Source organism: Balaenoptera borealis, assembly GCF_965194805.1.
Source record: "Balaenoptera borealis genome assembly, chromosome: 7".
NCBI lineage: Eukaryota > Metazoa > Chordata > Mammalia > Artiodactyla > Balaenopteridae > Balaenoptera > Balaenoptera borealis.
In genome coordinates, this window is record NC_138864.1 from 73,967,346 (window position 1) to 73,983,586 (window position 16,241).

Sequence of the window (16,241 nt, forward strand, 5' to 3'; positions counted from 1 at the left end):
TTATTATTCCAAATAAACTTCTATAGATTTCATTTTTAAATGATTTGTACATAGCTATTTAAGTAATTTAATCCAATATCAAAATTATATGATCACACGGCTACAGTATTCTTTTAAAAAATATTTTAAAACAAAACGTCAATTTACCTCATTAAGATTCTGATACAGAATTCTTCTACTTTCTCGTTTTTCTTCTCGTTCTAGTTCCTGCTTTTGGAATTCCTGCATAATTCCTTGCAGTCGTTTTCCTTCAAGGTCTAACTTATAAACTTGTTGCCTCTTTTCTTCCAGTTGGCGCTGAAGATCTTCCACTTTGGACTGAAGCTCATGCATTTTTTTCTGTCCCTCAGTGTTGGCCTCTTGTTCTGTCTGCAACGTCTTTCTGTGAACCTGCCGATCCTTTTCCATTTGCTGTCTTGTTTGCAAAGAATCCAGTTTATATTTCTCAGTCTCATTTAACAATTCTACTATGCGACTGTGTTTCTCCTCTAGCTGTTTCTGAAGCTCTTTAAGGAGGTCCTCAGAGGGTAAGGATGGCCGAGACTGCCCACTATCATCACTGCTCTGTAGTTGTGCATGTAATTCCCGCTCCCTATCCAGGGTACTACTCATTTCCCGAATTCGAACTTTCTCAGATTCAAGAAGTACTTGAAGCTCCAAGTTTCGACCTCTTTCTTCGGATAACTGGGCATCATGTAGCACTCTTTGTGATTCTATTTTCTGCTGTGATTCATTTAGTTGTTGTTTCTGTTGTTCCAAAAGTTGATTTAGCTGAATATTCCTTTGTTTCTGACCCTCAAGTGAAAATTTCAGATCCTTGTAGGAGAAAGTTGAATTTAAGAATTTATGTTAATATTGTTGAGAATACTTTCAATAATATTAAGTATACAATTGTGCCTTTATTAATACTGAGTTGATAGTATCTGGTAAAAAACTGATTATCCAATTTACTAACTTGTATTTTCAGTGGTTAGAGTGTAATTATTTGGACAGCCAGTTGATTTTCATCAAAGAACATCAACAAAATAGAGCTAAGCTACATAATACTTTCTCTCCCAGCATTAATCATATCTGGTTAAGAAATATGAAGCAGAGTACATTTCTTCTAGGGTTAATAACCTTTAAAAATAAAAGTATTTCTGGGCTTCCGTGGTGGCGCAGTGGTTAAGTATCCGTCTGCCAATGCAGGGGACACGAGTTTGAGCCCTGGTCCCGGAAGATCCCACATGCCGCGGAGCAACTAAGCCCGTGTGCCACAACTACTGAGCCTGCGCTCTAGAGCTCGGGAGCCACAACTACTGAAGCCCGTGCACCTAGAGCCCGTGCTCTGCAACGAGAGGCCACTGCAATGAGAGGCCCGTGCACCGCAACGAAGAGTAGCCCCCGCTCCCCGCAACTAGAGAAAACCCGTGCACGGCAACGAAGATCCAATGCAGCCAAAAATAAAAATAAAATAAAATAAATAAAGTTTAAAAAAAAAAGAAAATAAAAGTATTTCTGATATAATGTGATGGGAGTTCCTGAAAACCCTTGAATTTTCCAATACCATACCACATAACTAAAAATACTAGGGCTTAGGAGGAGAGCAGGGTTAGGGACAAACTACTCAAAACCTATAAAAATTTGTAATGATTAAAATATAGTAATCAATACCTGAGGAAATAACATGTCCTTGCTAGGTAGAAAGCTCACTGTGCCTGGAGGCTACCATCCATGGTGGACATTAAAAAAAAAAAACCCAAAAGTAACAGGGCGGAAAATCTGGATTCTGGCTACCCAGTTTTTTAGCACAGAGCTAGCGAGTACCAGGATTATGTGGATAGAAGAAGAGCTCCGAGCCAGGGGGAACTGTTAAAGTGGCACTGCCTGCAGTACAACCTGCTTTGAGCTGTGAGCTGTGCAAGGTGGGGTGTGCCTCTCTGGGAGAGAGCCCAGCGTCTTAAAATATAGTAGCAAGGGCTCCTGCTGCCAGAAAAGTATCACTGCTCTCCTTCCCTAGGAGAAAACAGGAACCTAAACTACTTCTGCGTTAAAAAGACACAATTGCCATATTTATCAAATTATATATGCACTAATTCAAATTGCTAAAACACATGCTGTAGCAGAACAGTCTCTATGCATCCTTGGATGCAGCAAAACAAAAAAGGATCATACCATTAGCAATTCCTGATAATACTTTAGATAACATTATAATATTCAACACATAGTGAACGACTTATTATACCTAATAATGAGTCTAAGGTCAACATTATAGGAAGAGGAACGTCTCTCTTCTATCACTGTGGATTTTTTCACAGACATTTAAAGACAAAGATAGCAATACCTCAAGTTCTTCTTTATCCCGCTCTTCACTGCGTCCCAGCTTGGCTTTCTCTTTCTCCAAAGCCCACTGGAGCTCTCTGGACTTTTTCTGTTCACTTGCTAATGTGTCATTAAGCAAATGTACTTCATCTGTTTTATCTTTAACTTCCAACCTAAATCACAGAGACAAATGAACTTTCATAGAACTACTTTGACCAAGTATATTATTGAGAGAGAACAGCTTCCACTGAAAAGTGGCGGCACATTATAAACTAGGTAGGGCTTCCCTGGTGGCTCAGTGGTTAAGAATCTGCCTGCCAATGCAGGGGACATGGGTTCGATCCCTGGTCCGGGAAGATCCCACATGCCGCGGAGCAACGAAGCCCGTGCGCCACAACTACTGAGCCTGCGCTCTAGAGCCCATGAGCCACAACTGAGCTCACGTGCCACAACTACTGAAGCCCATGTGTCTAGAGCCTGTGCTCCACAACAAGAGAAGCCACTGCAATAAGAAGCCCGTGCACTGCAAGGAAGAGTAGCCCCCGCTCACCGCAACTAGAGAAAGCCTGTGTGCAGCAACGAAGACCCAATGCAGCCAAAAATAAATAAATTAATTAAAAAATAATAATAATAAAAAAATAAACTCGCAAATAGGAAAATATAAACCATGTAAAGATTAAAGATTTTTTGACTGTGGTTCAGTCAAATTAACTGTTTCTAGTAATACAACTATTAGTTATTATTTACCATTGTAAACAATTTATTGTTACGAAGTAATATGAATAAAAATTTCCTTTAACTTCTACTGAACATAAGAACCACGGTTTGTGTGTGAAAAAATTCAAAATAATGACTATACTTGTAATGTGTCCTTGGCAAGCAGAATATCTCAGTATTTACACCAACAAATTTATCCTTTTTACAAGCATTATCTTTAAAAAATTTTGCGTATTTTAGCTAACTAAACCATGAATTCCATTGAGATCATAAATATCACTACAAATTACTTGGTGGTAAAATGAAGGTCAAATTTATGTATCTTATACAACAAGTCTCAAACAGAACTGAAGCCACGTAGAGAATATGCCAAAATACCTAATCATGAGTTTATCATTTGGAAAAATTTGGGGTGCTTCCTTTCCATTGTAGCTTTTCCTATAAGTAACAGTTTCATGTTATTTAAATATTATATACAATGTTACATTTTTGTAAGATCTGCACAATGTCTGTGACAAAATTACTCCAAGTCCTTCACTAATACAGGTTTATAATTAGGAAGCTTGGCATACCTGAATGCCTCTAATTCCTTTAGGTGCTTATGCTGTGCCTTGAGTGTTGTTTCTAGTTCCAATTTAGCTTGTGCAAGTTCACTTTTCAGTTCAGCAACCACCATTTTCTCAGAACTCAGTTGTTCCTGCAGTTCTGTTGCTCTGTCTTTCACACTGCTGAGCTCCACTTGCATCTCCAGCATTTGAGACTGCTTCTGCTGCATATTATATTCCAAGAGTTCTAAATGAAAAATTATTAATATTTAAAATATGATCTAGCAACTCGTATTTGGCTTATAAATATTTTGTTGATAATAACTGACTTGTTATTTAAGAGATTACTACAAAGCAAATGTGAAAAGATTACAGCCCCCAAGTTAGCAATTTATATAAATACATGCATATGCATATTTTCCTCATAGTGCTATATTGTCAAGATTTCAGAACTTTGTACAAATATATAAGGATGATAAAAACTTAACAATTCATTACTGGATACAAGACTTGAAATTAAAAAAAAAAAAACTTGAGGTGTTCACACAATACTATAAATAGGAACTTATATTTGTTCATTCAGAATTTTGATAGCTCACACTAAAAAATTCCAACGGTTTTTGATAGCCGAAGTACTTGCAGGAGTCACCCTGTAACTCTGACTACAGTGATTAGCATTGCTTGCTTGTTTTGTTCAGCCTTCCTTCGCAGACAGTCCCTAGGAACTTCATCATAACAAAAGTGGGAAGTCCAAACACCAATTTGGATAATGGTTTTTTCTTTAAAAACATACCGAACCCTTGCTATATGTCTGTCACAATGAAAACAAAGTGAAATATTTAAATCCCTAAGGATAATAAATGAAAAAAATGTAATGAAATATATACATCAGGATCCATTTTTATAAAAAATGTAAACTTATGTACATATGCACAATGAAATATGTCTGGAGACATATATCCTGGGTTTTAATAGTCATTAGGTTTAGGATTTAGGAGATTCCAGGGGTGATTTTTACTCTTTTCTTCTGTTTCTCTATTCTATCATAAATGTATTTTTAACTTAAAAAATTTTATCAAAGTTCATTACTTCCTATTACAATTCATATTACTGATGTCAGGAGACAGGAATTACATTGGCTTTAGAGTATTCATGTTAATTTAGGCTTTTAAAACTATTTCTTAGAGAGTAGAGTCTAAGGATTTACATTTATAAATATGTATCTATGTGATACTAACTAAGCTTTCAACAGGGTCCTATTTAATTAAGTAAAATTAATACTAATAAATTCTCCAAAAATAATCTGCAATTAATCCTATGTCTAAATATAAGGGATATATTTAATTTGTAACCTTATTATACCTGTTTTCTCTAAAATATTTAAAGATATTTAAATTCTTCAGCTTTTCAATGACAAATGTGAGACTGGTGTAACTTTCAAAACTGGCAAAAGTACAGGTGTTTCTACCTTTATATTAAACAGAAATGAAGACAAAAACATGTATGTGTCTTCACTAGATATGATGAAAAATTTCATTTTAATCTCTAATGATTTCCAGCTGCAGCTCAATTTAAGATTCCTCTATTGAAAAGTGAAAAGATTTGAACAAGCATACCACAAAAGCAAAAATCCAGCTAGCCAATAATCATACCACAAATAAGCCAATTCAGTTATTAGAGAAATGTAAATTAAAACCACAACAACAATCCACCGCATACCCACCAGACTGGCAACTAAAGGCTGACAATATCAACTTCTGGCAAAGATGTGAAGCAACAGAACTTTCATGTACTGCTAGAAAGTGCACAAATTGATATGATCACTTTGGAAAACAGTCTGGCACTGTCTAATAAATTTGATGATATGGATTCTATGATCTAGCAATTCCACTCCTGGGTATGTATCCAGAAGACTCATGCATGTATGCATCAGAAACATGGCATAACAATGTGCAGAAGAGGCTGAATTTAATAGCTAAAACGTAGAGACAACTTAAATGTTCAACCACAGAATGGATATATAAATTGTGAAATATTCACACAAGGGAATTCTATACAGTAACAAAAATGAATGAACTAGAGATAAATGTGGTAACTTAGAAGAATGTTATAGAGAGGTGAAAGAGACAAGATGCAAATATATACAGAGTGATAAAGTTCAAGAGCAAGAAAAACCTTAAACTTATGTGGTTTAGGAATATATAAATAGGTAGTTAAAAAATCAGGACAATGGTTACCTCTAGGGTACCACAGAGGAAGATGTGTTCTATATTACTACAGAGTAGCAGAAGGGGAATTCTGGAATATTTGACATGGATGAGGTTTCCACAGGTATTCATTTAATAGTTTTTATACTGTATATTTTTGCATTTTGTACTTTTTTGTATGTATGTTACAGTTCACACACACACAAAAAAAGGTATCAAAAAGAAATCGTTACTTCCATTGAGGATTTCTTTTTCTTTTAGGTTATCCTAACATAGAGCTTCAAAACAAAGAAAGACAATGAAATTAATGGGCGAAACAACCTGATCAAGGCAATGCTTATTCATTTTAACTTAAACATATCTGTTTATATGTCAGAAAATTGCTGTCTGTTGGATTATTCTGTAAGAGTTAACCATCATTCTCTCTCCACACATAGCTAACTAAAGTCAATTTCAACCTCTACAGGAGATAAAAGCAAAGTCCTTTGCTATTTTAAAGCATGTCCTAACCAGCCTGTCTGGTGCACACAGCATTTTTTTCTCTTGCGACTGAGCAATAACCCCCTTACCTCCACTACTACCTCCTCCTCCCAAATTCAAGAACTGTTGCTTTTAAGATGCAGCAATAAGCTTAGATGGCACAGCATAACTGAGCATTTTTTATTTCATTCCCAAAGCTGAGAATGAGTTTTTGCCTGGTCAGAGAACCCTAATGTAAACAAATATTTTTCAACTCTAAAAAAAATTAAAGAAAAAAATTATATATATGTGTGTGTATACATATATATAGAGAGACACACACACACACACACACGTTCTCTCTTGAAACAAACTGGACACCCCTTTAATCCCTAGAGTAATTAATGTAGATTAACTTCCTGATGTGAGAATGAGAAGAAAATGTGACTAAGAAGAAATGTGTTTTAACTGAATAATAATAAAGTGAAGTTGTTTCACCTATTTGTGTCACCACATGAGCCTGTCATATAGCATACCTTGGCTTGGTTGATCATTCTCTTGTTCTCTTTTCAGAGTCATTTTCTTACCATTCATCTGAGCATGCAGTGCTTGAATTTCAGCTAACAAACTTCTTCTATCTGCTTTCTGGAGGCATTCCATGGCTGCTCGATATTCAATACCCTGTAAAAAACAAAAACAAAAAAAAATCAAGAGAGTTGTTAAGACAATAAAATTAACAACCAGGAAGTCTGAAGAAGAATGACATGCTAAAATTTTGGAAAGATGTTACTAATGTTCTCTTCCTGCTCATTAGGATCTACTCTTTAGATAATAGTTTCCACATTTATTTCAAAATTCTTTAAACACCCAATAAAACATGATGAATAATATAATAAACACCCATGCACTTAGCCTAAGAAACAGCCCTTATACAGCTGAAGTCTCCTGTGTACAACTCCCTGAATACATCCTCCTCTGCACCATCTGCTCAAGAAATAACCAAATTCTAAGTCTGGTGTTATTTTCATGCACTCTGTATATTACATTACATACACACACATATCCTAAAAAATATACAGTTCTGTTTTACATGTTTTAAAACTTTATATAAATGGCATTATACTGTATTCATTGTTGTTTAATTTGCCTTTTTCACCGAACATGTTGGTGAACCATCCTGCCTGACACATACAGCTCTACTTCACACTCATTTTCAATGTTATATAGGATTCCATAGTATGAATTATATAGCACATTTTATTTGAGCATCTTTTCATATATTTATTGGATACTCTCTATTTCTTCCATGAGCGCATATCTATATCACTTGTCCATTTTTCCATTGGTTGTTTTATTCTCATTAGATATTTGGTCTGTGGATTTCTTTTCTTGTGGTATTTCTGTCTGGCTTTAGAATCGGAGCAATATTGTCCTCATAGAATGAGCTGGGACGTGTTCCCTTCTTTATTTTGCAAGAGTTTGTGAAGAACTGGTATTAATTCTTCTTTCAACATTTGGTAGAATTCACTAGTGAAGTCGTCTGATCCTGAACTTTACTTTGTGAGAAGTTTTAAAATTACTAATTTAACTCTTTGTTATACATCTATTCAGATTTCCTATTTTTTCATGAGTTAGTTTTAGTAGTTTGTATACTTTTAGGAATTTGTCCATTTAATGCTGTTGTAAATAATTATTTTTAAAATTACATTTTGGACTTCTCTGGTGGTCCAACAGTTAAAACTCCATGCTTCCACTGCAGGGGGTGTGGGTTTGATCCCTGGTCCGGGAACTACGATCCCATATGCCGTGTGGTGCAGCCAAAAGTAAATACATAAATAAAATTACATTTTGTTTGTTGTTGAGAAATCAGATTTTTACATCTTGATCTTACATCCAACAACATAACCAAACTTTCCTATCGATTTAAAAAATCTACGTGTGTAGATCCTCTTTGGTTTTCTATGTAAGTGGATGAGGGGTCTTCCCTATTCCTACCCTTATTTCTCTCCCTTTTCTTTGCTAGCTAGATCTTTAGGACAAGGTTGAGCAAACTACTTAACCCTTTGTTAAGTAATGTTTTTAACATTTAACTATCAGATATGATGCTTGCTGTAGTTCTTGCAAGATATACCTTTTATATAGTTCATGAAATTCCTTTTTATTTTTAGTTTGTTATTTGTTTTAAGGTGTTTTAAAATATGAAATGCATTCATTCATTTGTTCGCTGTATCTCTTGAGATGATCACTGGGGTTTTTCACCCTTTAATTTGTTAAAGTGATGAGTCACATGAATTTTTCTTAATGGTATGCTACCTTTGCATCCCTGGATAAGTATAAGGTGATTGTGTCTCTAAAAAATATGCATTGGTGGATTTGGCTTGTTAATATTTTGTTTAGGATTTCTGCATCTATGTTCATGAATAAAATAGGCCCATAAAGTTTCTTTCCTGTATTATCTTTGTCTGATTTTGGTAACAGGGTTATACTAGCTTTCTAATAAAAAGACAGGGCATTTCTCCAATCATCTTACAACGGGAGCATAGATACATCCACACACACACCACACCTTAACTATTCATTTGTTGATGGACATTTAGGCTGCTTCTGTATCTTGGTCATTGTAAATAATGCTGCTATGAACTTTGGAGTGCATGTATCTTTTTGAATTAGTGTTTTTTTTTGGGGGATATATACCCAGGAGTGGAATGCTGGATCTGAATGAGCTTTCATAAGCAAATATCTGCCCATTTCACCAAAGTTTTTGAATTGATGTAAAATTATTCATAGTATTCTATTACTTTTATATCTCAGCCATATCTTTAGTTATAATCCCATTTTTATTCCTAATTTTTAAAGAAGTATGCTTTATCATTTTCCTTAACCTATTCTCCAGAAAAGTTTCTATTTTATTAACCTTTCAAAGAATCAACTTTCAACGTGTTTATGCTCTCTACTGTACAAGTGTATGCATTTCACTAATTTTTTTTCCTTATTACCGTTGAGCCTCATTATTTGTGGATTACATATTTAAGAATTTGCTTACTCATTAAAATTTATCTGTAACCCTAAATTCAATACTTGGCGGTGCTCTTATGGTTACTAATCTCCTACATGTGCACAGAGCAGCAAAAAATTTAAATTGCCACATGTGCATGTTCCTAGCTGAAGTCGAACAAAGTGACACTCTGCCGCCTTCTTTCATCTCTTATACTATAAACAAGTGTCCTTTTTGCCATCTATTTAGTGCTGTATTTTTGATACTTTTGTGCTTTTTATTGGTGATTTTGCTGTTTAAAATGGTCCCCAGGCATAGATATGAAGTACTGTCTAGTATGCCTAAGCATAAGAAGGCTGAAAGATACATTACAGAGAAAATGCATGTGTTAGAAAATCTTTGTTTAGGTTTAAGTTATAATGCTATTGGCCATGAGTTCAATGTTAATGATTCAACAATACATAGTAAATAGGGTGTCTTTAAACAGAAACACACATAAAACGAGATTCTGTACTGACTGGTTGACAAAAATGTCATCACCAGGTGCTCACAGAAGCCTGCCCCACCCCGTATTTCCCCTGGTGGCAATGGCTCACATTCACAGCAGCTTTACGGAATCTAACGACTGCAAATAGTGAGAACTGATGGTATTTTATTCCGTCTAGTTTCTCTGGACTTATTTTGTTACTCTTTTTCTAACTTCCCAAGTTGGATGATTAGCTCATTAATTTTTAGTCTTTCTTATTTTCTAACATAAGACAAAACATTTAAGGTAATAATTTTTCTCCTAAATATTCTTAGTGGTTCCTGTTAAAATTTTAACCTTCAGACTTACTCTAAAACTAATCAATAGCTCATTTTCTCATTTCTATTAAAAAGCATTCTTTGTTTTAAAGTTTTATTTAAAGTTTCATTTTGATACCTGTTCTTGTATTCTCTGTTCCAAACAGTTTAATAATTCAACTGCATCTCTAGTACCTAGAGCTGTCAGCTCGGTCTGAAATGCAGCTAGTAAAACACTGTGCTCCTTTAAGAAAACCTGCTGAAGAGCAAGCAGAAGTTCACCTCGCCAGTCAGAGGAGCTCTCATGAGATTGAGAACTATCATAAACCTACAAAAAACAGAAGTATAAAAAACAAAAGTTAGTTTTCAAATAAGCATGTTTAAGAACTGTTCTAAAAATGATACCTGTCTACTAACCAAAATCAGTATTAGAAGCCTAAGAGAATACAGATTTATTTTCAAGTGTGCAACTTGGGGCATTTAAACAGTACATAGAAATTCATGTGAAAATACGTCATAAAAGACAATTTATTTTGTAAAGTGACTTATGATTGATAAAAATCATATAAAGCTCTTTAGATGTGTAATATTCTTTGAGTACCTTGGCTTCCCTTTGCACTTGCATTTTGGTAATCAAATCCTTAAGAGATGAGATTGTACTGAGGTAAGCTCTTCTCTCGTCTAGCCAAGATTCTGAAGCTTGCTGAACAGGATGGTCTTCTCCGTCACTATAGGGAGACTCAGTAAGAGAGAGCACCTGCATGCCTTCATTATGGACAGCTCTCAGTAATCCCTAGAAACCATAACCCAAAAGCCAGAATTAGGACATTTTTTCAAAGACTGCAAAGTCAGACACGAAAAGAGAAACAAAGTTTAACATAGTTTTATCTCAGTTAGACTGATTTAGAAAAGCCACTGCAGAAAGGAAACACCAGCCTACCATTACTGAATGCCTTCTTCCTATGGAGGGGTAAGCCAATCCCAGAAGACAGCCTATGACTGTGTAGCTCTCATCTCTAAGTTCCACATATACCTAATGTGCTCTTCTTGGATTTAATTATTAGGCACTAATTTGACCAAAAGAAATATGTAGGAGATAAGTTCTAGTCTTTGAGACTGCTTTAATAATTTTGGCAAACAAAAATATTAGGAATAGAAATTAAAAAAAAATCTTTATACAAATAACAATTAAATATACTGTACTTTATTATCTGCAGAATACAGAAATAAAACTAGAGCCCCAAGGTTCCTTCTAGCTATGCAATTCTCTCTTCAGAGAGATCTTACTATAGTATAGATCTTCTATCCTAACTTCTAATAAACTGCTTTGTTCAATATAGAAAGTTTTACTAAAAGATGTCTGCCTTTTAGTACCTTTATTTTCTTTGGAAATGAATCTGTTGAACTTTCACCTTCTTCTCCTCGGCCTTCTGATGCTGTGTCAAATCCCTGACTTTGTGTAAGATAAATTCCCTGACCCCAGTCTGATCCAGAATCTAAAATAAAGAAAACCATTGACTATTAAAGAGAAACAAACTCTTTTTAAACAAGTACTATACAAATTCTAGAAATTTATATAACTTACCACTGGAACATATTTCTCTAGTTTGGTAAGCATCAGAATGTGTTAATTCAGGAACTGAGGAGCCCTAATCAGAAAAAAACAAACAAAAGAAGATAACATTTTTTTGCTTTAATAAAAACAGGGTCCAATGAATAGTTTTGTTCTTTTGTAATGCTGTCAAAAAACAAAAAAAAAATTAAATATGTCACACCTTTCACAATAAATGAAATATCTATGGTTTACAGTAAGTCTTTAATTTTTTTCTTCATGGGTATTACCATAATAATAAGAGACATTATTAAATTAAGGAATGATAACATTGGGTTCTAAATCTGCACAGGAGTTTTGTGGAACATTATTATTTGACTCTACACAATGCAAAGATTTTAAATTGTAATTTTATCATAAAGAAGAGATTGCCCCAAATTTCTTTGTCTCTTAAAAACATAGATTTCTGGGAAAAAAAATCATAGAATGTTGAAAAAACACATTATGAAAACCAAATACCTCTTTAGATCTCAGACACTGTATCACTGACTTCAAGGTACCACATTCCTCTGTCAGTAACTGAACAGCAACATAGTGATCTCTCTTTAAGGTTTCAGTTTCTGAAATATGTCTGGATTCCATATCCAGAATCTCAGCAGCATGTAGTTCTTGCATCTGCTCAATTTTTTCAGTAAACTGATTAATTACTTCAGTGACTTCCTCTGATGAACATTCACTCCGTAAATCAATTTGGATTCCTGCATTTCTAACAAGAATTTGTGGAGTCTGATTGCTGCTGTTGACCCTGAGAGTCCCATCTGTCTGTGATGCAGAGCTTTTACCCACTTTTATAGGAAGTGGCTCTAACGTGCAGAACTTTCTGTTTTCTTGTACCTCGGTATTATCTTCTTTTTCTAAGAAGTGGGATAATTTCTCTTCTGCCTTTTTGAGTTGATCCCTAACTTGGCTTAAATCTTTCTGGAGAAATGCCATATTTGTTTCTTTTACCTAAAACATAATGAATAGAACAGTAGAACATTTAGTTAAAAATATCACATTTCAGAAACACTCACAGTTTTCATCTATATTCACATATATGTATAGTCACAGATTACCACAGAAGTGAAATCATTTGATCAGCCTCTACTTTTGGTTCTCAGGGGATATACAGTACTCTTTAACATGTCTTTCTCCTCTTTCATTAACAGACTAGAGATTAAAAGCATCCCCCTAAAAAAGATTCCAAGGAAAACCAAAGAAGAAAGATGACAGTAACGAAACTATATAATACCTTTTCATCAAATTTACAAAAGATTTTTTTCTAGCTGTTAAGTTATAGATCTGGGTTTGTTTTCATATAAGAGAATACACACTTTGAAATAAAATTAAGATAGGTAGAAATTGGAGCTATGTTACTTATTTTACCAAAAGCTCTTCTTGAAGTTTTTCTGCCTTCTCTTTATAATTGGCAAGTTCTGCTTTGGTAGCTGCTGACTCAGCTGTAAGAGTCTCAAATCGACCAAAAAATTCATTTTCTTCACTGGTATGAATCAGCTCAGTAGTTGTCTAAATGGTAGTGGAAAACATGAACACGTTATTTTCAAAAACCAAAGCCAAGTTCAAGGTACTTGTGCATTCCAATAAAGCTTTTTCAGTAAAGACTGCTTATCAGATAAAAGGGGTTAAAATGATCCATGTTCTTTCAACAAATAGGGAAACTGTTCACAACCATCATTTTATATTCTTTCTTATTTCTTTATTTTTATTTTTTTGGCTGCATCGGGTCTTCATTGAGGCACACAGGATCTTCGCTGAGGCATGCCGGACCTTTCGGTGCGGCATGCAGACTTCTCTCTAGTTGTGGCGTGCGGGTTTCTTGGTTTTTTTTTCTCTTCTCTAGTTGTGGCGTGCAGGCTCCAGGGTGCGTGGGCTCTGTAGTTGTGGCGCACAGGCTTAGTCGCCTCACGGCATGTAGGATCTTAGTTCCCCAACCAGGGATTGAACCCACATCCCCTGCATTGGAAGGTGGATTCTTTACCAGTGGACCACCGGGGAAGTCCCCATTTTATATTCTTGAGACAGTAAGAAAAGAATGATATTTCTGGGAATGAAAGGCAAATCATGTCATTAGAACATATCCTAAAATTTTATAATTAATGAAAATAGTTTCAGTTTACCCGTTCAAAAAAGTTTCATATTTATATCACTTTCCTCAAAAGATACCAGGTGTTACTTTAGAAGTTTTATATATATGGAAAGTCACATTACCATTTTATTTTATTTATTTATTTTATTTTTGGCTGTGTTGGGTCTTAGTTGGGGCAGGCGGGATCTTCATTGCGGCATGCAGGATCTTTTGTTGAGGTGCACGGGCTCCTCATTGTGGTGCATGGGTTTCTCTCTAATTGTGGCACGTGGGCTCAGTAGTTGCAGCATGCAGGCTCCAGAGCACATGGGCTCTGTAGTTGTGGCTCATGTGCTCAGTAGTTGCGACGTGCGGGCTTAGTTGCCCTGTGGAATGTGGGATCTTGGTTCCCCGACCAGGGTTCGAACCTGCGTCCCCTGAATTGGAAGGTGGGTTCTTAACCACTGGACCACCAGGAAAGTCCCACCACATTACTATTTTAAATATCATTTACAGTAATTTATATAGTTCCAGTGAGCTAGGAGGAAAAAGCCTAGTAAATGGAAAGAATTGCTATCCTTTACAAAATAAATATTTATAGAATCCTAATATATCAGTTAATTTCTGGTGTTCAGATAGGACTATACATTAACTTCTCAAAATTATAAATATATAAAGTGAGAATTTGAAAATTAAAGTCCTTTCACACCTGTCCTATCCTATGCTAAGAAATAACTGCGATTTCAGATCTTTACATAAGTAGGCTTAAAGGGGTGAAAGGATGAAATCTATTATGAGGTATAAAATCTGCAAAAGTGAATGACTTACCACTCATACATTAATTCACTAGAACACTAATATATTTTGACATTTTCATTACTTAAAAGGAATGATGACCACTTAACATGCATGTTAGAGGAAAAAGGAAAAAACCCACACAAGTTCCAGAGGACATTTGCTATACTTAACATTTCCAAGTTTCTTCTGACTGCTCTACTTAACGACTATGGTAGTGAAATAAATATTGTGATTTTACGACCACAAAATATAGTTTGTATCCATTGTTCTGGTGATAATAATGACTGTATGGAATGGTAGCATTTTTTATAAAAACCCTTTATATATGAATTGCTAGATGTAAAGAACACTGTATTTAATTTAATAAATTAGCAGTAAGTTTAAGGAACAGGGAAAAGACAGTTAGTTTCTTAGGGTGTTTAAGTGGAAAAAAATCAAATACAAACTAACCTTGAGAACTTCAAAATCTCCTAGAGGGCTTCTTTTCCTTTCTTTGCTTCCCTGTTTTTTCTCATTGTCCTCCAATAGCTTCTGTAGTTCTAGTAGCTTCGTTTCTTTTTCCAAAGCATTTTTTTCTGCAGTTTCTACCTGCATTTCAACCACCTGGCTTTCTAATTCTGATATTCTCAAGGTCAGTGCTGACACATTTGACTCCACCTCATTTTCTGTTAGTTGGTTTAAATTCTGTGTATTTGTTCCTCCAGGTTCTGGTGAAACTGCTTGTTTATCTTGACAGAATTTTGCATATTCTTTAACTGCTTCGAGTTGGACCTGACTCACAAGAGCAGCAGCCACCTTTTCCTCAAGTATATTTTGCAGGTTGGCCATCTTCTTTTTCAGTGCTTCTTTTTCAGACTGGCCTTGCTCCTGCAGGTCCTTTATTCGTTTATGACATTGGGTAAGTTCTAAGTCCTTTGCACTCACAGTGCTCTCAAGTTGTAGCACCTGTGTTTCCAAACTGCTTATGGAAACTTTGCTGTTTTCTTCAAAAGATTTGAGGTAAGTTGGATGTTCTAGGGGTTTACGAGCACCCTCAGTGAGGACTACTTCTAGTCCAGGTTTGTGTCTGCTCAGATCATCCACAGCCATGTTAACACTTCTCTCTGGTATACTATGGATTTCTTCCGTATTTTCACGTTCTCTCTTTAAGCTACATAATTCTTGTGTTAGCTGGTTCATTTTTAAATTGGTTTCTTTAAGTACACTTTTTGTCAAGGCCATTTCTTCATTAGTGGTTTCTACTTGCTGTTCCAAAGCCAGTTTTTCAGCTATTACTATATCCAACTGATGTTTTAAACTATCTGCTTCTTCTGGGAGAGAATTAGTAACCACTGATGCCTTCTGTTCAATATTTGCCAATTCCTGTTGAAGCTTTTCAATCACTTCATTGAGCTGCTCAATTTCTTCTTCTCTATTTTTCTTCACACGTTCTTGATCACTCATCAAACATTCTATCTGGGTTTCAAGATCCCTTATTAGTTCATTTTTTTCTTCAATAACCTATTAGTTAACAAAAAAGTAACATATACAATAAATATGTATTTATATTTAGGGAATTTTATTTTATTTTAGGGCAGGATCTTAAAGTGTTGATCACACACACAAAAATAATTTACTTCTCAGACATCCTAAATTAATTTTAATACAGACCAACAGTCCTCCATCACATCAAACAAGGACCTTATTTAGAACTTCATTCAGAAAGTCATTAAACGTAAAGTGATTTAGGCATTTAATAGCTGATTTCCTATAAGTAAAA

General features: G+C 35.0%; 1 protein-coding gene across 17 annotated transcripts in view; it reads right to left on the reverse strand.

The window, feature by feature from the left end:
• AKAP9 (A-kinase anchoring protein 9) overlaps window positions 1-16,241 on the reverse strand; it is a 149,783-nt gene that overhangs the window by 10,330 nt on the left and 123,212 nt on the right. For 15 of the 17 annotated variants that reach the window (XM_082398163.1, XM_082398161.1, XM_082398162.1 and 12 more), the window contains 11 exons: window positions 14,933-15,982; window positions 12,985-13,125; window positions 12,079-12,567; window positions 11,593-11,656; window positions 11,382-11,503; window positions 10,609-10,800; window positions 10,147-10,335; window positions 6,766-6,910; window positions 3,591-3,810; window positions 2,324-2,474; window positions 148-816 (listed from right to left, as the gene is read on the reverse strand). In XM_082398163.1, coding sequence (XP_082254289.1) covers window positions 148-816; window positions 2,324-2,474; window positions 3,591-3,810; window positions 6,766-6,910; window positions 10,147-10,335; window positions 10,609-10,800; window positions 11,382-11,503; window positions 11,593-11,656; window positions 12,079-12,567; window positions 12,985-13,125; window positions 14,933-15,982 — 3,432 coding nt within the window. The remainder of the gene's footprint in view (window positions 1-147; window positions 817-2,323; window positions 2,475-3,590; window positions 3,811-6,765; window positions 6,911-10,146; window positions 10,336-10,608; window positions 10,801-11,381; window positions 11,504-11,592; window positions 11,657-12,078; window positions 12,568-12,984; window positions 13,126-14,932; window positions 15,983-16,241) is intronic. The other 2 variants (XM_082398169.1, XM_082398159.1) reach the window with 2 other exon arrangements.